At 39.5% G+C, this 25,831-nt stretch overlaps 1 protein-coding gene across 6 annotated transcripts in view; it reads right to left on the minus strand.

Moving 5' to 3' along the window:
• The window catches only part of asic1c (acid-sensing (proton-gated) ion channel 1c), a 109,632-nt gene that overhangs the window by 7,628 nt on the left and 76,173 nt on the right, over positions 1 to 25,831 (minus strand). For 2 of the 6 annotated variants that reach the window (XM_054769065.1, XM_054769063.1), the window contains exons 1-10: positions 21,060 to 22,238; positions 17,262 to 17,412; positions 15,440 to 15,567; positions 5,980 to 6,130; positions 5,846 to 5,902; positions 4,138 to 4,291; positions 3,833 to 3,924; positions 3,471 to 3,550; positions 1,907 to 1,978; positions 877 to 929 (exon numbers count right to left, since the gene is read on the minus strand). In XM_054769065.1, the coding sequence (XP_054625040.1) occupies positions 877 to 929; positions 1,907 to 1,978; positions 3,471 to 3,550; positions 3,833 to 3,924; positions 4,138 to 4,291; positions 5,846 to 5,902; positions 5,980 to 6,130; positions 15,440 to 15,567; positions 17,262 to 17,412; positions 21,060 to 21,680 (1,559 nt within the window). In that variant the 5' untranslated portion in view covers positions 21,681 to 22,238. Of the gene's footprint in view, positions 1 to 876; positions 930 to 1,906; positions 1,979 to 3,470; positions 3,551 to 3,832; positions 3,925 to 4,137; positions 4,292 to 5,845; positions 5,903 to 5,979; positions 6,131 to 15,439; positions 15,568 to 17,261; positions 17,413 to 21,059; positions 22,290 to 25,831 lie in introns of those variants that run through there. The other 4 variants (XM_054769066.1, XM_054769064.1, XM_054769067.1 and 1 more) reach the window with 4 other exon arrangements.

The following is a 25,831-nucleotide window of genomic DNA, read 5'->3' on the forward strand; positions in this document are numbered from 1 at the left end:
CCGTAAAAGCCAAAGGAGAGAACAAGTTAGCGCGGCCAGACAGGTTCCCAAGGCGACGACGGCAGATGCATACACGTCGACAGCAGGGCATCACAATAAGATGGATTTGTACTTTTCTGCCCCATAAAAGTTGAAATCATTTTAGAAGTATAGAAAAAAAGTAGCTTTGTCTGTCTATAGACTCAATTTCTATTTACCCAGCTGCAAAGATACATCAATAATCAATAGATTAGCATTTTAGCATACAAATGTTTTGATGCTTCAATATTTTTTGAAAAATATCTTCTATGACTGAACATATTGAATATACTGATGTTTCATTCTGATTTATAATTAATAAAATAATCTAATGTAATTTTTTAATTATTACTACTACTGCTAATAATACAAGTACATCCATCCATTTTCTATGCCACTTGTCTTCACTTGGGTTGTGGGGGTACGCTGGAGCCTATCCCAGCTGGCTTTGGGTGAGAGGCAGGCCAACATGAGGCCAACATGCGGCACACTAGTTAAATAGCTAAGGTTCATATAATCACATAATAACATCTTTTTTTGATTGCAGATTGATCTTGTTATGATATTACACACCACCACTGGTGGGTTGTTTGTGTATTTCTTTGGCAAGAAAAACAGTAGTTAGCAATAAGAATAATAATAACAACAAATAAGATTGAATTGGTGAAATACAGCAATTTTAAATTTCTGCTTTTGGAAAGAAAATGCACTTTTTTTAAGTAGCAAAACCCAGATGGGGTGTGGGGTGGTGGGTGTAAGTATAATGGCGATGAAGATGAGGTATGAGATGGTCTTAATGACACGTATGACAGAGCGACAGCGCGGGAGGGAGCGTCTATTAGTAATGGGGTGTGCTACCTGGGGGCATGATTAGGCGTGACACCAGGGCTGCTTGGGGTCTCTGGAAACTCCTGGAATAGACACCGTGAAAAGAAAGATGGGTGAGAGTGACTGAGATGAAAAGAAGAAAAACACCACAATGCAAATGCTGCCTAAGCCTCTGGTGAGGGGACGTTGGCTCGGCCTCATTAAATCAAGGAGCACTTTTTTATTTTCCAAGCAGGGGACGCGAGAAGACATTTACTGCTGTTGCGGAAGAGGACGGAAGTCAAACTTAAACTCGAAATGAGCAAGAAACGGCTCAACTTAACTAATGTGGCTTGAGATGGGACACATGGAGAGGGTTTGGGGGAAATGAGAAGGTGATGACATGGATGGTACACAATGCAATAAATAGAACACAATGCAAGCTGCTCGTCAGCACGGCACGGTGCTTTTGAAGGCACAGCAAGCCATCACGCAAACACTGATTCAATGCCAGGTAAGGTTTTCTGCTGTTTGTATTGTTACTTGACGGAAAGCAACAGATAAGGGACGAAAAAAAAAAAAAATAGGTACAGTAATAGGAAATATCTTCAATTAGTTCATATAGAAAAGATCTGCAAAAATTCCCTTGCCATATCACTAAAATGAGCTTATTACTGAATGTTGTATTTTGGCACGTTTTCTTTGCAGCCATGTAAAATATACTTATGTGTGTATGGTGCTCCTATGAGGGTCCAAGCATCAAATCAACAGCAGTGCTTCCTGCAGTGAATTGGAATTGAAACTGTTTCATATTAAAAAAGCAGGGTTTAATTTCACGTACAGTATATTAACAATAATTAGCATTAAATATGTAACAACCACTTAACTGTGGTCGCTGCGTCACTAATATTCCACTGCAAAAACTGAAATCTAAGCAAGAAAAAAAAAGATATATTTTTCTTACCAGGTACTTTCTATTTTAGACCAGTAGAGTAAAGCCCATCTTCTTAAATACAGTTCTTATAATACGCCATAATATTCTATATGATTTCAGTGTTCTTTCAATAATAACAAATATTACCAGGTTGTCACTCTGGCAGCGCTGTGGTCGCTTTTTGCGAATGCAGTAGCCCAAAACTTTGTCCTTGAACACCTAAAAAAGGTAGAAAAAGCAGATAAGCATCAAACATTCAAAAAAGAAAGACATGGGATTTACCACTTGTGATACAGGTGTGTCAGTGAATTTGATATCGATTCCCAAACTGTGCTACAAGCACCACAAGTGGTACACGGGCTCCATCTAGGAGTAGTTTTTGAGGCGTTTTCCAAGATTGTTTTATTTTTTTTGCTTCTTGTAATACAAATCGTGTACTTTAGTTGGACGTCAGCCTCTAAACCTGCATTATTTCTAATGGCCAGCAGAGGGCAACATTATAGGTGACGAAAAGAAGCTGTTCGTGTGCACGTTTATTGACAAATTGTGCCCACTTTTCACTTGACTTATACAATCACTTTACTTTGAAAAGCTGGCTAAGCTTTAGATCAGGGGTGGGGAACCTTTTCCTCATGCACTAATTGAACAGATGCTTGTTATTACATGGGTGATGAAAGGCTACTAGTGGGTTCATAAATAACAAATATGACTGTTTTAAATGGTTTTATGGCTTTTTAGAACAGTTTTTGTAATTGAACCACTTTCACTGTCTGAAAAAGTCAAGATGGCACTGGAAACCATACAGTCATGTTTGTTCACATGACCAGCTAACACTTTATGAATCACTGCTCACAAAAGGGTGAAAATTAGCCAAAACATACACCCCTACTCCCCGTGCTATTATTTTTTGGTCAAATATAGCACATGGTAGCGCTGTTAATAAACCCCGTAAGTCAGACTGACTTCAAATGCGCTCTACAAAACACCCACTGTCACTTTACGGTGTTTAGTAGTGATGTGCCGATTGCGAGCGAATCGTCTCTATGCTCGCGTCGTTGGGTTGGGTTGCCAATTAGTTTTTTCCTTGTCTTTTTTTCTGTTAAAAGCAAATGTCATTGGTCAAGATGTGTGACGGTGTCTCTGTGTTCACACTGAGAAGGGGGAGGGGCGGGGTCAAACAAACGCTGTGGTGCTCTTAGAGCCGATTCGTTCGTGAGAAATTAGCATGAAGAGATTTGACCTATTTTGACTTAATTTGTCTATTGGGATGGGTGTTTTTGTATTTTATTTATAACATAACATTAGAATTTATTTTTTTAGCTGCTCATTGAGGTTTAAATGAATCCATTTAAATAATAAACATTTCATATCATGTGTTTTTTTTTATATGAGTAATTCATTTTACACAATACACATCATTTGCTAATAAATTAAGACAACAACAAAAAAAACCTAGCAGCCACTTGGGAGCCGAAAGAGCCGGCTCTTTTTAGAGAGCCGAGCCAAAACAACCAACTCTCTGAGAAGAGCCGAAATTTCCATCACTAGTTTTTAGGCGAATCAACATGAAATTTAGTACACACTCTTAGAGGACTGACATGATTGATGTGTGTCAAATTTGAGCAAAACTGGTTAAAAAAAACATGGACGGCTTTGCAGGGGCACTGTTGGAACTTAGCAACAGACATTGACATTGATTATTAAACTTTACCTCATATAGGTAGTCGAATATCTCCAGTATTGTTAACACACTGGCTCCTATAAACAGCCCCATCTGACCTCCAATGTCACCTAGAAGAAGAGACATGAATGGATATGGACAGGTTCAACAATGAAGCATGAAATCACTCCATGAACTGTCACTTCTAATACAGCATGACTGTCGAGAATCATGTGAGCAGAGTTGTCAAAAGTGTCCATCCTGCTGTAACTTGTTTCATCAAAGCTATCCTGACCGCCCTTGCAAGAGCATCCGATTATGAAAATGTGTCTCAGCTGCGACTGCAGCGGGTTCAAAGAGGGAAAACCTCAAAGCGCAAACATGAAACGAGCAGAACCGGTGGAGGATCTTACCGAGAAGCCCAGCTATTTCATAGGCTTTCTTCTGCTCGATCTTCTCATAATTCAGAGCTTCGAAGAAGATGTCCAAAACCAATATGTTTTCTCTGGGGGAGGGTGGGAGTCAAGACAAGAGCACAGCCGCCACATTTTTAGTCCTTTCATCAGATATGTTCCATGATGTCACACTACAGTATCTTTCATGATTGTTACATTGAAGGTGAACGATGGAGACTCAGGTCATGCATGCACAGTAGAAGAAAAAGCAATCTATTGCATCTGAGTGACTACCAAACGGACTCAATCTAAATCATACTCACCCAATATATTGCTCAGTTTTGTTGAATTTCTTAGCCAGATATTTAGCAGATGCCTTACTGGGGATCTTAACCATGGACAGCTCCTTGCCATACCGAGTCATGTTGCAGGGGGTCTGACACACACAGTAATCGTTGTCTTTCTCTACCAAAAAGTCTGTGGATGATCAAAGTCCATCAAACATGTTGTGATCACTGCCAAGAAACACACCTGCATGCACAGGCCCTGGGCTAAAAACATTTCACATCAATGAGAAATTGCTGCCATCGTTCACTTTCCATGAACGCAAATAACGCCTGAAGCTAAGACACAAAGGGAAAGGTGTTCTGGGCTTATTTCCCCAAATAGTGGCCTCTCCTGTAATAGATGCCGTGACTCAATCCATCGCTGCTGTCATCAATGAAGAAACACCTCACCTCAAATATTGGCTTGTGCTGTAATAGATGCCGTGTCCAATGAATTACTGCTGTCGCCCACGAATACACACCTCACCTCAAATCGCGTCCTGTTGCGGCTGTTGTCAACTTAAATGAATGGCTTACCTCAAATAATGGCCTGCACTTTCACAGATGCCATGCCTCAATTATTCATTGCTGCTGTCGACGGAAACAAATAAACGCCTCAGAGTGGCCTGCACTCTAAAAGATGCCGTGCCTCAATTAATCAATGCTGTTGCTGAATTAAATACAGTCAAACCAGTCTTAGCGGCCACCTGTATAGAACGGCCACCTGCCTATAGCGGCCACTGAAAAATCCCCCGCAGAAAATGTGCATGTTATAGACCCTGTGTATAGCGGTCACCTGTCTGACGCGGCCAGCGGCCACCCATTTTGTATCCCTTGGTCAATATCTGACCGCATATAGCGGCCAAAATGCCGACTCAAGCAGAAGCTTCATGCACGAAAAAGTTTTGTTTTTCAATCAATGAAGCCGTCGTGTGTAGACTTTAATTACTGAGTCCTAGCTCAGTCACAATCATTCACAAGATCCACACAAACTGTCAGTTGTTCCACATAAAAAAAGCCTTCTTCTTTGGAGCTTGTTGCAGACAGTGACACCGTTTATTTCCTGGTGTGAGACAATGTGCACTGGTCAATACTGTAATGCCCCTTGTTGTGTGTGTGTGTGTGTGTGTGTGTGTGTGTGGGGGGGGGGGGGGGGGGGGGGGGGGGTCAATCATATTTTCACAAAGGGCCATGTAGGTTTGGTTTCTTTATAATAAAAAACATTTAAAAACTGCATTTTGTGTTCAGTTGTTTTGTCATCGACTAAAATTTAAATTTGTTTGATCTGAAACATTGTGACAAACGTGCAAAAAAAAAAAAAGAAATCAGGAAGGAGGAAAACACCTTTTCACACCACTGTGTTATTTGTCACTTATTTGTTGCTGTTGTCAACCTAAACAAATAGACATTTCACCTCAAATAGCCTATGCTGTAATAGATGCTGGTAACAATTCTCTGTCGGACAATGAAGGAAGAACTCTACCCTTTCAACAAATGAAGGCCAAATCTCAAATACATGCCTTGCTTTAAATAAACACGTCTGCAATTGAGTAGATAAACCAGCCACTATATGAGGAAATATCCATTATGTTCCTGATGTAATGCTTCATGATGTTTCAGCTTGAGGCTTGTTTGAGGCTTAAGTCATTCTAAGTTGCTGCAATCTGTTATAGCAGTAAGCTGATATGATGCAATGTGTACTCACCCAAGGCTGGGTCAGCACAGTCTTTGTACTGCTCAGGTGTGCACACAGTTGAGGTCCCTGTCAGAAATAACGGAGCTATTATGCATGAACCAGCAAAGTATACAGAGGCACAAGGACACCACAATACTTCCTACCAGGCATGTGAACCATTCTGCAGTTGCAGTTCTCCAGCAGGTAGCGGGTTTCACAGTCAATGCGGCAAGCCGTAATGCTGTATGTGGAGAAGTACTCAGAGTCGATGGGAGTAGACTTGCAGTCTCCCCAAGGCGGAGGGAGGTACTGAAGCTGAAAAAGCAACAAAGCGTAGGTTAGCACTCTGTATATCAGTTGAATGGATTACAACAAGCAACACAATTCAAGTCCAGTGCAGGAGGTAACAGGCGTTCAAAACCCAACACACGTTTCCAAAAACAAAGAAAACAAACAAACAGACAAAATAGAACGCTGACATTATTGATCATGTGTAGCAGCAAGCAGACATCATGCAAAAAAATTAGGGATGCAGGTCTAGACCCGGGGTAGGAGGAAGCAGAGTACCATGGGAATAGAGACTAAGACTAATCAGACTGGACACCACAATCAGGAAACAAATTTGAATAGAACCAATTCTGGGAAAGAAGACCGAACACTGGACAGGTAGGTTACACTTTTTTATGAGTGGTAACAGGCGTCATAAAAAGCCCAACATTCTACTCCTAATATGGAAATCAATGTGTCTAATTGTGTTATCTTGCTGGGTTAGATTAGATTTGTACATTTTGGGCATCAGACAAGCAATTCCTTCCACTGACCCGAATATAAGACGACTCCTCTTTTTTAAGACCAAGTCAAAGATTGTAACAATGTAATCTTCTGTTAAATCAGGTTTTCAATATCAATGAAAAGAAATGGTAAATTACAATAAAAAATATTTCTTAGCTGGTCAACAATTGTTTGCCATTATCCTAAAAATCAGCATGTGTGAGCGACAGGAAGAAAAACACAGTCTCACTTGGAGAGAAAACGTTTGGCGCCACCTTTTGGTTCACGTGTATAAATCTGCGGACCAGGGCCATTCAGCTAAATTGTTCTGGGGCCCACATTTTCAGAACGCTAAGGACTTGGCAAAATTCACCGTTCACTAGTGTTCTTATTTTGTACAAAATTTTGGGCCATGATTTTACTGTCAACGCAAGACACTGCTATTGTGTACCTCACTAAATGGATAATATCGTCAGAGATAAAACCATCGTCAGAAATTAAAGTTCAAGCAATATGTTTCCACTCGTCAAAGATCCTCTATATGACCGGAGTGCTCTGCTGATTTTTTAAGGACCTGACTGCAAAAATGCTATTTGCACCCAAGTTTTGAACTAAACTCACCGGTTGTTCTGAAGTCATTCATGGGCCAGATTAGGCCCGCCGTCTATCAGTTGGCTATATACAAGTAAGACGACCTGTCTTTTTCAGACATTTTTGTCAGGGAAAAATAGCATCTTACATTCGGGTCAATACAGAATTAGTCAACCTGTGAGACGCAAATAAGGATCTGATGTTTAAGGAGAAATTTTTACATTCCATTTTGTCTCACAAAAGATCTGCAAAATAATCTTTGATGCAGACCATATTTACTTGGCTACTTGAGCGTATTGGCGTTAACTACTGTGTAGTGTTGGATTCATTACCAATCACCAGTTCTTAGCAAGATAGCTACTCTACATACACAAGCCACCAAACCACATGCTGTAGAATCAATACAATACAAGACTATGAACTGATTCCAGAATCATCATGGGCAATAAAAGCAAAATAATAGGCATGGCCCAGTGCCTCCAGAAGACATTTAAGGGGGCAGGGTAGCGGACCAAATCTAAGACACATAAAAACATAACAAATGTAACGCCAGCTTGGCTGAAGTTGAAATGTTCTTCACAAATGTCCATTAATTAAACGGGACACAGGTATGACCAGAGAAGACGGTTGCCACAACCACATGATGACTTCACTCCCCAGAGGGTACTAAAGGATGAGATTTGATGATGAGCGTCAAGCTACTGTGGCATGCAGCAAGCCCAGACAAACATATACGCTACCCTCTGCTCTTGGGTGGAAACAAAGGTTTGGAAGCCCGGGGCCACCCCGAAGCCCAGCTCGTGGAGAAAAGGAGGCTCTGACTGAGCATGAAGTTGTACCTTTATGCCGGCCTCATAGGACGTCTCATCTGGACGACATCATTAACACAAAAATGGTCAAGAGGAAGGCAACAGACGGAAAAAAGGCCTCTGGATGGTGAGCCATCATGTTATTTCACTCAAACAACAAAACAGCATCCCGTACTGTTAGGTCATTCAGCCATTTTATTCTGCTCAACCTGCATCGTACCTTGAGAGATACTGTACACACTGGGTGATTCTAATTGACAATATTTTGAATAATGAAGGACTTTGTTGTGTAAGCCAACTCTTCTACCCCTGAACCTCTGCACGCAAAAGGTGAACATTTGTCAAAAACACGCACTCCTACTCTAAGCCTGTGGTATTATGTGGTGGTCAACACCATGAGTCAGACGGACTTGAAATTTCTCACACAGCTCATTGCGCTCTACAAAACATTCACGGTAAGTAGGGGTGTAACGATTCATTCACTACATCGATGCATGGATTTATATTCCTACGATTCAGCTACATCGATCTGTGTTTAGCATGTTGTTCATTCTGGATGGCATACTGTATATCAATCTAACATCGTTTAAAATCAATACTGGGAAATAAAGCATTGGATTTAAGGACGGCAGGCTTTATATGGATGTGTGTGTGTGTTTTTTAGCACTTTTAATGATAAAAACGATAAGACATTCAGTCTGTGTCTGTGACGTCATCGTCTTCCGGGTATGTGGTGATCATGGGAGTTGTAATGGATCTGTGGAATACAGTTGATTTGTATCTTCTTTTGGTCTGTTAATTCACTTCATTCAGTATTCATATTTAACTCATATGTCTTTATTTGAAGCTCCTTTTCAGTGACATTTATGGGGACAATATGCAAAGTAAGGAGGTTTTGTACGCCTGGTAGTTTACGGTCAGGTAGCAGTGACGCTTAGTGACGTCATCATCCAGCGCGGCGTGTCCAGGTCAAAACATACACTTCCATGCGTGGAAGCAATAAATGGCACGCACTTGCTTGTGCCGGGGAGGAAGGAGAAGAGAGGAAAGGCTGGGAAGCCGTCATTTTTGTTGATTGTTTATTAGTTTTGTCACATTTACACTTGCGTTTCTTATGTACTGCATTCTTCTTTTGCATGACCACGTCTCCTTACACTATTGCATGCCATCTGCCATCACTTCACATGCAAAGTATCTGTTTGCTCTCATCATTATCAAAAATTATTATCATAAACCCACCACACCACGGTATCCTGTTCATTGTCTCTGGACCCATCCCGACCGACAGTACAAGGAGGCCACATTACTTGCTAGTTGCTGCACCGTTCTTTCAAATGGCTGCTCTGATCAGGAAGATTATCAGCACAAAAAAGCACCGCTTCCATCGGCCCGTACAGGAGAGAAAGTTTCAACACCTAATTGAAGATACCATACCACATTCATTTGCTGAGGAAGTTGCATAATGTCCCTCACCTTAGGGTGCAAAGTGCAGGTTTGGATTGCACTATTTAAAGTAAATAATGAATCATGGCAAGCTAAGCCACCCTCTGTTCATCCCGATTATGTATTGCAACTGTTTGTACGCATTTATTCTTAAGTATGTCAGCATGATTAATAATTTACAACTGATTCCCTTATAAAAAACAACGGGAATCTAGGAAACATCACCTGCACTGTCCAGGTATCCAGGTATTTATTTCACAGTCACACTGGTTACATTTTTGGCAAAGCAGTTACTGAATCAATTTTCGTTCTAAATGAACCAATATCGTTCTTGAATAGTATCGTCAACCACTAATCGTGATATGAATCGAATCAAATTAAAACAAATGGTTACACCCCTAACCGTAAGTTAAGCTTACTCACATGAATCACCACAAACTTTAGTACACACATTTAGGGGACTGACGAGAACACGTGTGTAAAATTTGAGTACAATTGGTTAAAAAACATGGCCGCATAGACTATTGCTTGATGAAGAGCTTTAGCTCAAGCTAAATGGCTAATGGCTCGAGACAAAAGTGACAGCAAAAGAGATAGAGAGAGAGACCGAGGGTGTGACGAAGGAATTATGAGGCTGTTCAATTTTGCTACTGAAGAAGACGACTTGAACGATTTTACTTCCCGGGAGGAGGAGGCGGCGGCTGCGATGACTTCTGACCTCTGGCCTGTGCCATGTAGGCACTGTTCTGTTTATTTAATCAAAAGTTTAGAAAATCTGTGTGCTAAATGTGCCAGGTTACAACGTGGACACCTGCGGCTTATAGACAGGTGTGCCGAAATATGTACGAATCTTTTTAATAATATGAGTGCAATGCAACTTATTTTTAGACCGTTACCTTTTCAATTTGGCTCCATAACTGATCAATTCTATTTCCATCATTTCCAATGGTGAGAAACTGTTATGACATACTAACCAATCAGCCATTAATTGCTAATAGTTTAGGAAGAAGACTAAGAAAAAAAAAGATTTGCCAAGATTTTAAAGGTTTCAGGCATTTTTTCAAAAATATCGTTATTTTAAAAAAATCCAGTTCAAAAACATTTGCTGGAGGGCATTTTTGTACAAAATGCTACTAAATGAACAAAAGCTCTTCCAAGATATTTGTACTCTGTAGTTATGTATGTATGTATGTATGTATGTATGTATGTATGTATAGTACTTTATTAATTCCACAGCGGTTATACTAATTAGTGAAGTCGTACATTAATTCAGTGGATCCCTGCATATTTGCAATTCAGCCACGATACAAATTTCTGGTCAAAGATTTTTGGTCCCAAAATAATGTTTTAAATTATTATTTTTTTATTCAAAAATGGGCTGTTTTTCCGCAAACAGTAAAAAAAGTAAAGCATAAAATGTACAGCACAACAGTGCTTAGTGTGGCTGTGAAAGCACTTTTACAGTCAACTGTCTTACTCCTTCCTCTTCCCTCTTTTTGCTTATGAACGCAAGTTAATAAGTGATCGTAAATCGTTACTAGAATTACAACAGGCAAGCAGTGTGGATTATGTAGCCGTGGCTCGGAGAAACGCCTTCGACAGCTAACTGGGATGACTATCACTAGCCGTTTTAGAGTGAGATTGAGCGCACACAAGCATGTGTGTGTAGCACTAGTCTGACAACCAGGCTAAAGGCTAGATCGTGACACCGATCAATCTATTCTATCGATCAATTTACATACATATATCATTCATTAGTGGTGAGTACCTGTACATTTTACAATTTAATAAGTGTGTGAGGCATATTTAGGACTTAAGCCCGGATTGTGCTATGTATTTAGCTTGTTAGCATCCTTCGCCGTGAGCGAACGATGGCAACTGGAGAGACTGGCAGGGTTTTGGAGCTGAATGTAATGTAATAATTACAACAGTCACTTTTTATTGCAAATGTTGATCTGAAATCGGAGGACAACGTCAACGTCAAGCTTGCAGGAGCGTTTGGAGGGGGAGGAGTGAGTGTGCGGTGGTGCTCCGATGCAGCAGCATAATGCAGGCTGTTTCAGTGTGTCAAAAATAGTCATTCTTATGGGCGAATCAATTACTCATGTTCATCTGCTATTCATGGATGGCCTCGCAACATGGCCCCCGTGAATAGCAGGATCTACTGCAATTATTCCGACAGTTTCTCCAATAAATGACAGTGGTGGACAACGTGACGTGAGCTTTACAAATTAAATTCCCCTGACAAGAAATGAAGCTGCATGCTTCATCATCGTCCATCGGTTATTTCATTAGGAGCCATGTCGATGCTCTCATTGCCGGGCCGCGCTTTGATGACAACTTAATGAATCTTTTAGGGTGTAAATACATCTTTTAGGCAGTCACTGATGCTGTCACCGGGCTGCTGTGTCATTTTATGTGTGTTTCTGCTTGCTGGAAACCTATTTAGGGTGATTAATAGTGCTCATATTCCTGCAAATGGCTGAGTAATGACACACGTGATGTAAAAGCGTAAAGAACATGCTACTTGTAGAAATGTGCCCGTCTTTGTGATGTCCATGTGTTTGCCTCAGTCATCCCATGTTACTCTGCTTAAACAAAATAAGGCTGGTTGGATTTCATGCGTCGTGATTTGGAAAGAGTTATCTTCAGGAGCAAAATCCTATTAACATTTACAGCTTGAGACGTCCTCCCTTCGCATTGACTGATTAGCACAGTGTGCATTTTAATGAGCTGATGGAACATTACACAAATAAACCTGATCTTAATCAATTGTACAGTCAAAGAGCGGCATCTGACGGACCGCCTTTGTCATTTGTGGCGGACCATTTTTCAGCAGTGAAACGCCACTGGATGAGTGAACAACGACATCAATCAGCTACAATGAGCAGTTGGAAGATCAAACGCAATATAAAACACCATCATTTGTCAGTCAACATAAAAGTCTGTCAGTCTGATGCAAACATCTCCAAGCCGTGTGCTTTTGGATGCACGCTGACGCCAGTAGACTATTTTAGGAACACTGCTTTCATGAGTGCTCATTAAAGTGTCTCAAAAAGCCTTTGCATTGTTTATTTCTGTGGAAAAGACGTTTTGAGCCTCCAGTCTTGCTGACCACAGAGAGTTCTTTCATTTCTTTCTTTGTCTTCTTGACTACTTCCCTGGATTTCTGTTCTATTAATATATTATTCAATAAGGTATTAAGGTACAGCTACAGTGGTGTGAGAAAGTGTTTGTCCCCTTCCTGATTTCTTTTTTTTTTTGCATGTTTGTCACACTTAAATGTTTCATAATATCAAAGAAATTTAAATATTAGTCAATGACAACACAACTGAACACAAAATGCAGTTTTTAAATGAAACTTTTTATCATTAAGGGAGAAAAAAAATCCAAACCTACATGGCCCTGTGTGAAACAGTGATTTCCCTAAACCTAATAACTGGCTGGGCCACACTTAGCATCAAGAACTGCAATCAAGCGTTTGCAATAACCTGCAATGAGTCTCTTACAGCGCTGTGGAGGAATTTTGGCCAACTCGTCTTTGCAGAATTGTTGTGATTCAGCCGCATCGGAGGGTTTTCCAACCCAAGTTCGTTTCAGCTTGAGAGCACGAACAGATGGCCAGATATTCCCCACAGCAGGTCTTCCAGGTCCTCTATATTTAAAAGTAAACTCAAAACCTACCTCTTTGCTAAAGCAGAAAGTTAAAACTGACCCCTGATATGCTGAAGTGTATCAGAGACACTCTTCTATGTTCCTTGGACTAAGATAAACACTTCTGGCTTGACCTCTATTTGTACAGTATATTTTATCTTATATCTATCTATTTATCTATTTTATCATCAAGGTCCATGTAGGTTTAGATTTTTTTTTCTCCCTTAATAAGAATTTTGTGTTCACTTGTGTTGTCATTGACTAATATTTAATGATCTAATATTTCATGATCCGAAACATTTAAGTGTGACAAACATGCAAAGAAAATAAGAAATCAGGAAGGAGGCAAAAACTTTTTCACACCACTGTATATCTACAATATACTGTATTAATGTTTCTATCGCTTTTTACTCCTGTATACTTATTGTTTACTTTTGTTGTTTAATGAAGGTATTACTTATTATATAGCCTTCATGTATTCTTTACTGTACAATGTTTCTGACCATTTTAACTCTTTTTTGTTTTTGTTTTTACTGAATAAGCTATCTACAAACTCTATTAACTTTACTATTGCACATTATTTATCGTTTTTTTTCCTATGGAGCCAGAATGCTGACATTAAGTTTTGGTATAGAAAAAAAAACCTTGCATTCACATTGAAATACGTGCAGTCATCCCTTGCGACATTCTGGTTTCAATTTTACAGCTTCATTCTATCATTCTATCAGAAATCTATTCATTAATAAAGCCTGCTGTTTTGTGGTTCAATGCAGCCTATTATTAGTAAAAAAAAAAAAAAAAAGTGAATATTGAAGGAAATGTTACATTTATTTTGCCTGAATTAAGCATTTTCAAGCTAAAAATGGCTAAATGAACTAAAATACAAATAGACGCATTTAAGGGTGTTGATGACATGTATTATACTACTGTCAGTAGTGTTACTGTAATGTTCAGCGAGACATACAAGGACCAGACTTGATCAGCTTTTATAGCAGGTTTGAATGATCTCACAACAGGCACAATAATCCCTAATAAAAATCCATAACAAAAACACAAACTACTTTTTTGGCCGTTACCCACGCAAAGATGAAACTCTGAAATCCCCGACGTCACTTCCTTTCGTTCAGGTCCCCTAGGGAACATATTTATAGTAACACACACAATCATGAGTCTTATTTATGTCTTAAGTGGCTTATTTTCTCTTATTATATCTACTATATAATACGAGTGTAAAGGTAACTATAGGGGTGTTATTTCATGTCTAGAGGACTGTAATGATGTTAAAAACCATTTAGAAGGTTGTAAAAAGGTTCTATCTTCCCTATGAAAACTATGAACTATGAAAATATGTAATATGTTTATAAAGAAGGAATCCTACTTTGTGGAAATTCACTCATCACGATAAACAAGGGATTACTGTATTGGCATTGTGAAATTTTGACGATAGACATTTAAAAAACAATATTTTTTCTGGATATTATTTCTTGTATTATGACATGTTTTTCAACACCAATCTTGTTAAGTGTTAAGAAAATCTTAACACTGTCAAGTGTCAGGTTTTCAGTTTCAACTCTCTGGTTTTCAGCTTCAGTTTTATTTCATCATCTTCACTTTTAAAGGCAAAAAAAATCTGCTCCAAATTACCGTACATCTTAAAAAGAATAATTAAATGAACGCAATGCAAACAATCACAGCTGCCCTTCACAATGTCCGTAGCCAACAGAGGCCGTTCTACTCGCTCCTCTCTGGAAATCTGGAAGCGTGTTCTCATGCTGCAAGCCCTGCCCTCAACCACCCCCCCCTCCATGTCAAAGCCCTGCCAGCAAGTTAAAACTGAAAACTTGTGACACTTACAAAAAATACAATGACAGTGTAAAATAAATGGAAGATTTGAATTGAAAAGCATGCCATAATGCAAAAAATATTAACAAAAATATTGTGTTTTTTTAAATGTCTAAAGTCAACATTATACAATGCCACATTTATTTTCAATACCACAACTTAATGTCAGCCTTATGGCTCCATATTTTTCCCCTAATTGAAAACTGGTCAACTATCAGTAACTGCTGATAGACAAGGGGTTTGATTAAATAAGCTCTGCTTCTTCCTACTCCTTTTCGGACATGCTGAATGTGTGAACGTGATGTACTTCAATAGAACTTGTTTGAAATAAACTAAACTATTACCATTACCTTTAGCACTACTCCACTTCCACATTACTGGATGTGAGTAGAGGACGCTAACTATACATTTCCTGACAGATTGTGCTCCAAGCTTTGCCTGGCGAGGATTTTGTGACACAAAACTTTGCGATGAAGGCGGTCGGTTATGAGGGACTGTGGGAACACTCAAGTACCATTTGCTGCTGACATGACACAAAAGTTTGAAAACCAGGGGCCACGCCAAATCCCAGCTGGTCAATGAAGGGCGGCTCGTCCTGGCTGTGGATCTGAACCTTGATTCCTGCTTCATAGGAGGTCTCGTCTGTGGATACAGCACGCCACAAATGTGTGTGAAAACATGTTTTTTTGTATGTTTTAGGAGATGGGATTTTATTTCTCCGTTGCCTCCATTGGCGGGGATGCTGAGTGCTGCGTAACACCATGCTGGGAGGCAATATCACACGTTAGATTGATGATATGCAGTTAGGGAGTGTATGTGAATGCAGCCTAGAGGGAGTGTTCAATAAATGTATAAACTGAATATTGCATTATTTATACACTGTTGTTGTTTCTGTCTGAGGATAGTTCTTTTGACTTGCAAATCTTATGAAACATTAACTGTGAGCTGACAAGGCCTGTTGAAATACAGTGGAGCCTTCAAAAGGGGTACAACTTAAAACATCAAACAGCATTTCCTGGAAAGGTCAAATACAACTACAACGTAATCTTCTGCGACGTCAGCTCACTGAGCATCTCATGGAGTGTTTTACTTTTTCTTTCTTTTATTGTGATGCCACCACAGAAGGGTACCGGTGCTAGCAAAGAGGGAACGTGTAATGATAGAACAGGCGTACAGGGTTATTACAGCTTAGGCTGTTTTATACCTAGTACACAGGTATAAATTAGGCTAGGACAGTGTTTACCTCTTGGTAGGAAATGAGCTAGGCTAAAATATATCCACCTCTGCCAAAATATAATCTGGGCTACTGCACCAAAATGGAATTTAATGCAATTAATAAATGTCAGCGATTACATTGTGATATTAGTTTCATCATACAGAGGAAAACTTCACTTTAAACTATGCCCGGGTATAGTTAGGACCAGTCCACAAGAATCCCTGAGGTATACAGTATTTGGGCCGAGCCAACTTCATACAAATATATTATGACTATATTATTCATAATTCTACATTCCAAAAGGTGAGTAGTTTTATTTTAGTTTAGCTTTATTATACAGTGGTTATTAACATTTTGTTATATGACGGTGATACCTATAAAATTTGAGGACAGTATCACACCTTCCTGTTCCCTCTTAATTGTGTGTTTGTTGGGTGTTGTCAAAAGGTGACTCGTTTTACTTTATTTTAGTTTTACTGTACGATGTTATCTTCACTTTATACTTATATGCCAGTGTTGTAGCCCAGATTCCCTGACGTATAATTCTAAACAGAGGGACCACTATATTATAAATATATCATTATCATTCCATATTCCAAAAGGTAGGTCGTTTTACTTTATTTTAGTTCAATTATATGGTGCTTTTTTACCTTATTTGTATACTTTTATGACAGCAATACATATACAACATCATTAGGGGACAGCATTGCTCTGTAAACACCATCCTATTCCCTCTTTATTGTGTGTCTGTTGAGTGACGTCAAAAGATGAGTAGTTTTACTTCATTTTTATTACAAATGAGCTTGGTCAAAGTGACAGTTTTAAATTGCTGCAGCTATTATAGATTGCAAATATTGTGTAGTGTGTTGAGAATGTCTTGTCAGAAACTTTGATTGGCCTGGTTACGTTTGGAAAAGGGATTTTTTTTAATCTCAGTGAGGTTTACCTGGTTAAATACATACAGTATATACAGTATACAGTGTGTGTATATATATATATATACACAGTAATATAGTGTTGTGTTTGACAGCTACACTTGTGACATGTGTTTGATGATTTCGAGAGTAAAAAAATGGGGACACTGACAACGTTTACACATGTAAACAAAAGTTGCACAAACCTGTCTCCCCCCACACAGGTAGGTATTCATCCTGCTGTATGTCCAGCATGATCTCCAGGCCGTTGCCCGTGCCTCCTTTCAGTGTGGTCAAGAGAGGGTTGCCGTCTAATCCCGAGTTGAAAGTGTAGCATTTTCCATAGCGTGTGTAAATCTGTATTTTGAAAAACGATAGTGAAGAAGAAAGGGGTTTATATTACATGTCAACATGTTATCGCACGGTGCAGCTGATCAATGCTCCTGAGAAAGCAGTGCTTGCTTTTTACATACATCACTCAAGATTTAAAGCACTCTCAGTGGCAGCAGCTATCAATCTCAGGACAGTTTTCCCCAGAATTTCATTTTATTTTGTTGTGATTAAATAAAGATATGTCTGAGCTGAAGCTCGGTGGACAAACAAACAAACTGGGTTCGTTTTAGATATTCCACAGACTTGAGAGATGCGTGGCAAAAAAGCTCAGCGCTCATTAAGGATTGGTGTGTAATTTCCACTTAAGTGTGTCTGAATCCAACAGGCTTAAAAGTAAAGTGTGACCAGCTCTTGCCTCACCTCTTGTAGTGCATAGTTCAGCCTTTCTGAGTGGAATACTCTCACACCAATTCAACAAATATACAAATGTGCGTACTAATTAGAACATGTTGACATTTAGTCATTTCTGATTACACTGTACACTTTGAATGCGGCCTGAGGAGTGATTAAATTCAAGAGTGGGATTATAAATTTTGAGTTGAGTCTGATTGAAGCATCGACTGACTGGTGAAGCAATCAATAATCATACATTTTAACTAGGGCTGTCAATTGATTAAAATATTTAGTCAAGATTAATCGCATGTTGTCCATAGTTAACTCATAATTAATCACAGATGGAAAGACGTTTTTTATCTATAATAAGTAGGGATGTAAATGTCTTTGTGGTAAATGATTCGATATGCATCTAGATACACGGGTTAAGATATGACTAAAAAACAATCTAATTTAAAAACAATACGATTTGATTCAATACATTTGTTGATGTGAAGAAGCCAATTCACATACGCATCACATCAGAACATCACATCCCCAAGCACCGGGCTGTGGGAAACATTCAGGTGCAACAATTTTTTTAAAAACACTGAAAAAAAAGTAATAATTTGCAAATAACTACCTTACATTTTATGTAAATAGATTTTAAATTTGGAAATATGGGCCATTGTTTTATTAAAAAAATAATATACACTTAAAAACAGTTTTTACATGTTTAATGCAAGCGGCGACCTGTCCCTCGACAGTTCGACAGTGTTAGACAGTGTTTGGCGCATCATGTAACTTTCTCCCACGCTGCACAGATAGCCTACTTTACTCTATTTTTTTCTGTTTTTCCTTCACCCCATATTTGCTCCCAAATGCTGATACTGTGTGGGAATACATAAAGGTAAGATTTGATTACCTTCCTGAGTGCTAATGTGTATATTTGTGCAGCGCACCTCTCTGAAAAACAAACCGGGTCTGTATTTATGTAGTGCTCTTAATCTGATGTTGTTATAGTCATAGTTTTACACAATACATAATAAATAAGGTAAATTTAATTTGAATGTTTTGCGCTTTCAACCCTTTTCAATATGCTTTGATGACGTCATTGGAGCTGATGCTAGCGCTGCTAATGCTAGTTAAATCTATTCTTGTCTTCAGTCATGGTCACATTGACACAAGCCCTAAAATACCTGTCCTTGGCTATGCCTGCAGGGAACTACGTAGTTGGGACACTCGTATGCCAAGGTACCACTGTATAAATGACAATAAAAAATACCGGCAGTGCTCCAGTACGTTCTCACTTCTCTCTGGCAGTCGACGTACTCCATGGCAACTCAACTCACAGCGACAGTAAATACAAATAACTTTGGTATTGTAGCGAGAGCCACCTGCCAGGGCTTTGAAGCTAAACATACCATTCAAAATGCCCCTTTCTTTGTCTTTCTGCTCAGTATTTGTGCCCGCTTGTGGCTCCACATCCACGGCTGCGTTCCCTCAAATTACGGTGTGGGCCGAGGGTCAAACAGGACGTTAAATGCGCGTCAAAAAAAGTTAATGCGTTATTAACACCTTAACTTTGACATCCCTAATTTTGAAACAATGCAAAACCTTCAGCAATGTTTGCTTCAGTTAACATCTCAAACAAAACAGAGAGAAGAGTGTCCTGGCTGCTCCACCAATAATAAGAGAGCACTAATCTTGGAAGATTCTCTCTGTATGCCACAATGGCTGCCACTGCCATGTGTAACGCTGTGCCAACTTGCACCTGTCTTTATTTAAAATCTACTTTTTTAAAAATTTTAATTTAACTGTAGTTTGGGCACACCTGAAAGTCAGAAGAACTCAAGCAAATTGGTATTTGACCAACTGTACCTGTTGATTTGTCCTAATAAAATATCATGACATTACTACCACATCAGTACTATCACGAGAACCTGAGTATAGAGCGGCGGGAGCCACCTGCTGTGGCTCAGTAAAGTGCACTATACGGACACATGCTCCGAGAAGCAGGTGTGCCTCTACAGCGGTCAGGAGAACCGGAGTCCAGAGCGGGAGGAGCCCACCGGGCATGGCCCAGCAAGCTGCACTGTATTTGGGCACACGCTCCAAGCAGCCGGTGTGACGCCACGGAGGTCTCTGGCAAACCTTGTGCACTTTTCAAATGCCGCGGTGCTGGCGTTTCAGGCGGCTGATAAGGTTTGTTGGGGTTTTTTTCCCCTTATCGTGGAGCATTTGGTACAACTAGCACGTGAAATGTCTTCCTCAGAAAGTGATTGTTTGCAAATGAGCTCAGGGGACGTTATGACAGCCCATTAACATCACAGGCAAGAGAAAAAATGAATGCTTTATTGGCTCACCCGCACAGTACGGGTAATCTCTCCTCATTGGAGCATTTGTTTTTAATGTTAGCGGATTTATCGGTGTGACGTCATAATTCCCTCATAATGGCCCGATAATTATCGTGCACCCCTTGTGCAAACCTTTCATAGATCAGTCCTATAGTTGCTTTAACATACCAGACTGCTTATAATCCACTCAAAGAAAGCAAATAGTGTTACAAAGAAAGAAACTATGCAATTAATCAGCCACACTTTACGCTTACATCTCACTTCCGAGCGCTTTCAACCCTTTTCAATGTGCTTTGATGACGTCATTGGAGCAGAAGTACTCAATAGAAATTTTACCAGCTGCTTTTTGAAAATGCCATCCACTTACAGTACTGTAAGTGTCAAAAGTCTTTCGAACACCCCAGTGTTTCCAGTTATTTATTGAAATTCAAGTTGTTCAAGTTCAATGAATAGCTTGAAATGGTACAAAGGTAAGTGGTGACGTGCCGGAGGTTAAAAAAAAAGGTATGCTTACCCAAAACTGTTTATTATGTATTTAAAGACAACACTTTTTGTTAGCTTGGCTGGCAACAAGTTGAGGGTGTACATCGCCTCTTGCCAAAAAGGCAGCTGGGATAGGCTCCAGCACACCTCAACCCTAGTGAGGACAAGCGGTACAGAAAATGGACTGATCAATAGATGGACTTTGTGTTAGTTTTGCGCTATAGGTGACAAAGCATAGTATTATCAACAACTATTATTGCACCTTTTTGCTCTATTTTTCACTTGTTGCCGCTTTAATTTCTAGAAATTGCCATGGGCCAATAAATACCCTCTAGGCCGTACATTGGACACCCCTACGGTAATTTTTATAGGAGGTTGGCCAGTGTTCTAGACGCCCTACCTCATAAACAACATTCATACCCATGCTTGACAAACACTTCACATACTCCTCGTACATACAGTGCTGAAGTTCCTGGTGGTGCACGTCTCACCGCGAAACCTGCACTCTAGCAGCATGTCGTCCAGCTGGTGTCCGAGGCGACCAATCATCTCTGTGGTGTTGACATGGTAACCGGAAGGCTGGGTGTAGTTGTTGAAGTCCAGCAGGCTGAGCAGACCCTGCTTGTGGCTCTCCTTTAGGATAGCCAGGCTCCTCTCCAGCACCGTGTGGTTGGCGTACATGAGGTCCATCCAGTAGCCACTGTGATACAGGTCCTCCTTGGTCAGACCAGAGGTGCGGAAGACGTTCTTATTGCAGAAGGTGACGGCCGGGAAGGACATGTTGTGAGCCCACACCATGTTTATCTTGGTGACGGCGGGGTAGGACATCAGGTAGAGGACTCTGTTCCTGGACCAGGTGAGGAGGAGAGCGATGCAAAGAAAGAAGGCCATGATCCATGTCACACGCTGCAGTTTGGTTTTGTCCGGGGAGAAGATGAACTTCAAACCGTGGACTTTGGTCCTCATTATGAAACCCACTGTGATGTCTTTCCATGATTGTTTGGATTCATTCTGGAGCTTCATCTCCTTGCTGTCATTTTGTCCCAAAGAGAGTGACTCACACGTGGATGCCTTTAACATAATGTCTGGTGCTGATCCACCCAAACTGGTTCTATTAACAGATACCCAACCTGCTCCAATGCAGAATGAGACACCTCCAGCAAAAACTCCGAGCAGCGAGGACAGGACCCTTTGTTGATCACGCCGCTCCGGGTTGGAAATCTATTCCCAGACACCTTTGTAAGAGTAAAGCTGATCTACACAATGAAATCAGCTCAACCTCACATCACGAGTCCATCGATGGAGAAATTCAGATGTAAGCGACGGTTTCACTCCCACAAGCAATCACGTTTAAAAAAATGAATCCCGTGCTGCTCATACTCCAATTGTTATCATACAATACTTGCTGCTTTTCTCTTTTTGTGCCGAGGAAAACAATAACCCTCCTGCCTTTTTAAGTGTGTTGACTTGCAGCCTGCCGAAAAGAAAAGAAAGCTTGTTGCACCCGCCACACTCTCTCTGTAGCGGGAAAAGGGAAAAATGAGGTGGAGCCAGTGGATGAAAAGGTTCTCTTCTGGTAATGAATCAGCCGACTTCCAAATGGATGCATCAATCAGAGGATAAATAACTGCGGTAATAAAACTGTTCAAAATTTATGATCTTTGTTATTAAATTAACTGCAACTTGTTCTTAGATCAATATATATCATTGAAGAAACAAAACAGCGAGAGCAAGATCACAGCAGTACTACACTAATACGCGATATTTTCTAATTATCCTCAAAAACAAGACTTCACAAATGGAGAGAAACAGTGCGTGCAAATATGGTGCAGGCTGATACTAAACATGCACCCTTTTTTGTGAGACAATTACAGCATCCTGGTAGGCATGGGATAGGCATAGGGATACACAGTAGAATCTAGCAGTGTAGTAATACCTCGTTTATAGCGGTTAACTGGTTCCAGACTGTTATAAATGAATTTACGTGAAGTAGGATTTCTTCTTTACGAATGGAATATTTTTGGTTATGACATAGAAAACCTTTTTAGGATCTTTTAAATCCGTTTTTTTAAAAACATTTTTAGAGCCCTCTTGACATGAAATAACACGCATTTAGTCACCATTACATTCGTATTACCCAATCTAGTAGATATAATCAGAGAAAATAAGCTATTTAAGACATAAATAAAACTTGTGCTCATGTGTGTTGCTGTAAATGTATTCCGGATGTGTGGAGGACATTCATTTACATTGGGGGTTCAGAGTTGAGTTTTATTATTATTATTATTATTATTATTATTATTATTATTATTATTATAATGATATTGTTGTGAGATCATTTAAACCTGTTTCACCAATTACTGATACCTAGTGACCAATGTACAATACTACATTACATACTTGTTACATTTGTATTTTAGTTAATTTAACATTTTTTTTGCTTGAAAATGCTTAATTTAGACAAACAATATATAAAATGTGCTTATATGAACACTTTTTCAAATTGATTGCCCGCATTCAACTATAAAACAGCATGACTTACTAATATATTTGAATATTATTATTGTTATTATTATTATAATGAATGTCTGTTGGGCATTTCTGTGTGGAGTTTGAATGTTCTCGTGTGCGTGCGTGGGTTTTCTCCAGGTACTCCAGTTTCCTCCCACATTCCAAAAACATGCATCTTAGGTTAATTGGCGACTCTAAATTGTCCATAGGTATGAATGTGAGTGTGAATGCTTGTTTGTCTATATTGCGATTGGCTGGTGACCAGTCCTGGGTGTACCCCGTCTGTCGCCCGAAGTCAGCTGGGATAGGCTCCAGCATACCCCCGCGACACTAATGAGGAGAAGCGGCATTATTATTATGATTATTATATTTGCAAAAATATTAATTCAAACCACAATGTGGTGAGGGGCAACTGTGAAACCTAATTACAAACTGTGGTGACACAGATAATGAGTAAATATTGTCAAATTACTATGTCCATCGGGGATTTTGTACAGAAAAAAAAAAACTGAAACGCCTTCCCGTAGACAACCACGATGTATTCCCACTAGGACAGTACAATATGTATGTTTACATGAAATGTATGGATGTGTGTATACAGTAGATCAGTGACATGCGGTCAGGGGAGGCAGGTGAGGTTGAGACTGAAACTTGGATATACTTTAGAGTGGTCAGTGTGCAGTTTGGAAGGCAGTGTAGCTTTAGAGCTTTAGAACTAGGATCATGCTCTGTGTCACAATGTCACAGTACATGTTGGAATTCATGTTTCCCCTCAATGAACCGCAGCTGTCCCAGTGACGACTGCACTCATGTAACCCCAAACCATGACTCTCAGCATGGCACAAATATAAATTTGTGTTGCCAGCTATTTACAATAATGGATGTGTGTTCAGTAATTTTCAGTGGATGGTAAATCTATACTGCTAAACAAGCTGTATATTGAGTACTCTAAAGTAGATCCAAGTTTCATTTTTCTAGTATTGTATCGAGAAGATATACTGGAATAAAAACGTTTGCTGAAATATGAGCGGTGTACTGATACACTGTTCAAGTGATCCATGTAAAGGTTTTCCCTGTTTTTTCCATGTCTGGGAGAATACACTGACACAAAGAAGCAAAGCAAAGACATATGAAAATGCTGAGGATTCCCTTTTTCGGCGAGAGATAAACATAATTGTTGTTTCAAGAAGTAGGACCAGAGATGTGAATAAAATACTCCTATAACACTTAAGGTGCAGTGTCCACTCTTTCCACTGACTGCCCCAGTGCATTGATTTCCTTTATGCTCTCTTTCTTTGGGGAAAAAATGTCGATGAGAAATGACACACCCTCCCAACTAAGCACTCAATTGCGTGATGCAAGCACAGAGAAGACGGCGCTTGGTCTCGGAAATAGTCCCTCGTCAGCAGTTTGACCCATTGTGGTTATTGCTTGCATAAGAGGCTACCCCGGCAATGCAAAGCGATGGTAATCATCATAACTCTTTCAGCTTTATAGCCATCAGCAGCTCTATGGCTTCTATGGTGCATTGCACTGAAACATTTCACGGGATATTTCCTTATATTGTACTGCATTCCTTTTTTTATGTTTTGATGGACCTGCTTGTTGTTTTTGGTGATGTTTGACTAATTAAATCTAATTTTTGAAGAAAAAAAAATTGCCACTTGGGGACAGTAGAAGCAACTTTTACTGAGATAGAATTAAAACCTTACACTCAAACTAAATGCTACTTTTTGTTCAAGCCTAATTCATTGTCATTAATTTTCATGAATTTTCAGTGCATTTTGCATCCACTCAAAAGACCAGAAAAAAAGCTTTATAAATACCAATATTTTTAGGTACATGCTGTACGTGTGTCATTTCCACCAGGTCTGTGCAGAATTTCAGAAGTCAATTCAACTGAATTGCTCACGTTTGACTCGCACTGAAGTGCAACTATTGTACCATCTTTGTACCATCATGGGGTACATCGGGTGCGTTCTAAAATACTTTTTTAAAGTGTGAAGTACCAGTAGCTCGTCGTCTGATCAGCTGAGTAGCTCACCCAAGAATATTTGTTTCAACTCTTAGTATTTATTATAAATTCTGACATGATACTTGTATCTAATGACAAATGAGCACAAAATAGCATAAAGACAATGAGCACACTGTTTGAGTGGAGATGTGCTTCGTAAATAAAGTACAATGTAAATGCTGGCAGTCACATAAAACACAAATAGCTCACTTCTACTTTCTTTTCGGAAGTTGGATACACCTGCACTATCATAAACCTGGACACTAAGACACTTATAATAAGCAGGACAGTTTTTTGTAAGACACATATTTCTATTTTTTTTAATTCTGTGAATTGTGTTATTTTTAACTAAAAACATATACTATTAAACAATTAACTTCCCATGTATTAGTATTACTCTAAAACAGGCATCAAATTAAATTCAGTTTTGTGTCAAATAGTACATTTGTTTGTTTGTTTCACACAATTAAAAGGCAAAAAAAAAAAAAGTCGGGTGTCCTGTATTTATTTTTTTCCAGACGTTGGCAATCTTATGATTTAATAAGTTCATTTCTAATTTTTATTTGATTATTATTGAATATTTGTTGTTGCTGGCAAACTTGTGCTCCACACTTCAGCCCAGTAGTTGACAGCAACGTGCAAATGAGCTAGTTTGCCAACCCGCATTAACTCCTAAAGCAGAAGAAAGGAGACAAACACCAAAGAA

The sequence above is a fragment of the Dunckerocampus dactyliophorus genome, chromosome 2 (assembly GCF_027744805.1).
Source record: "Dunckerocampus dactyliophorus isolate RoL2022-P2 chromosome 2, RoL_Ddac_1.1, whole genome shotgun sequence".
Classification (NCBI taxonomy): domain Eukaryota; kingdom Metazoa; phylum Chordata; class Actinopteri; order Syngnathiformes; family Syngnathidae; genus Dunckerocampus; species Dunckerocampus dactyliophorus.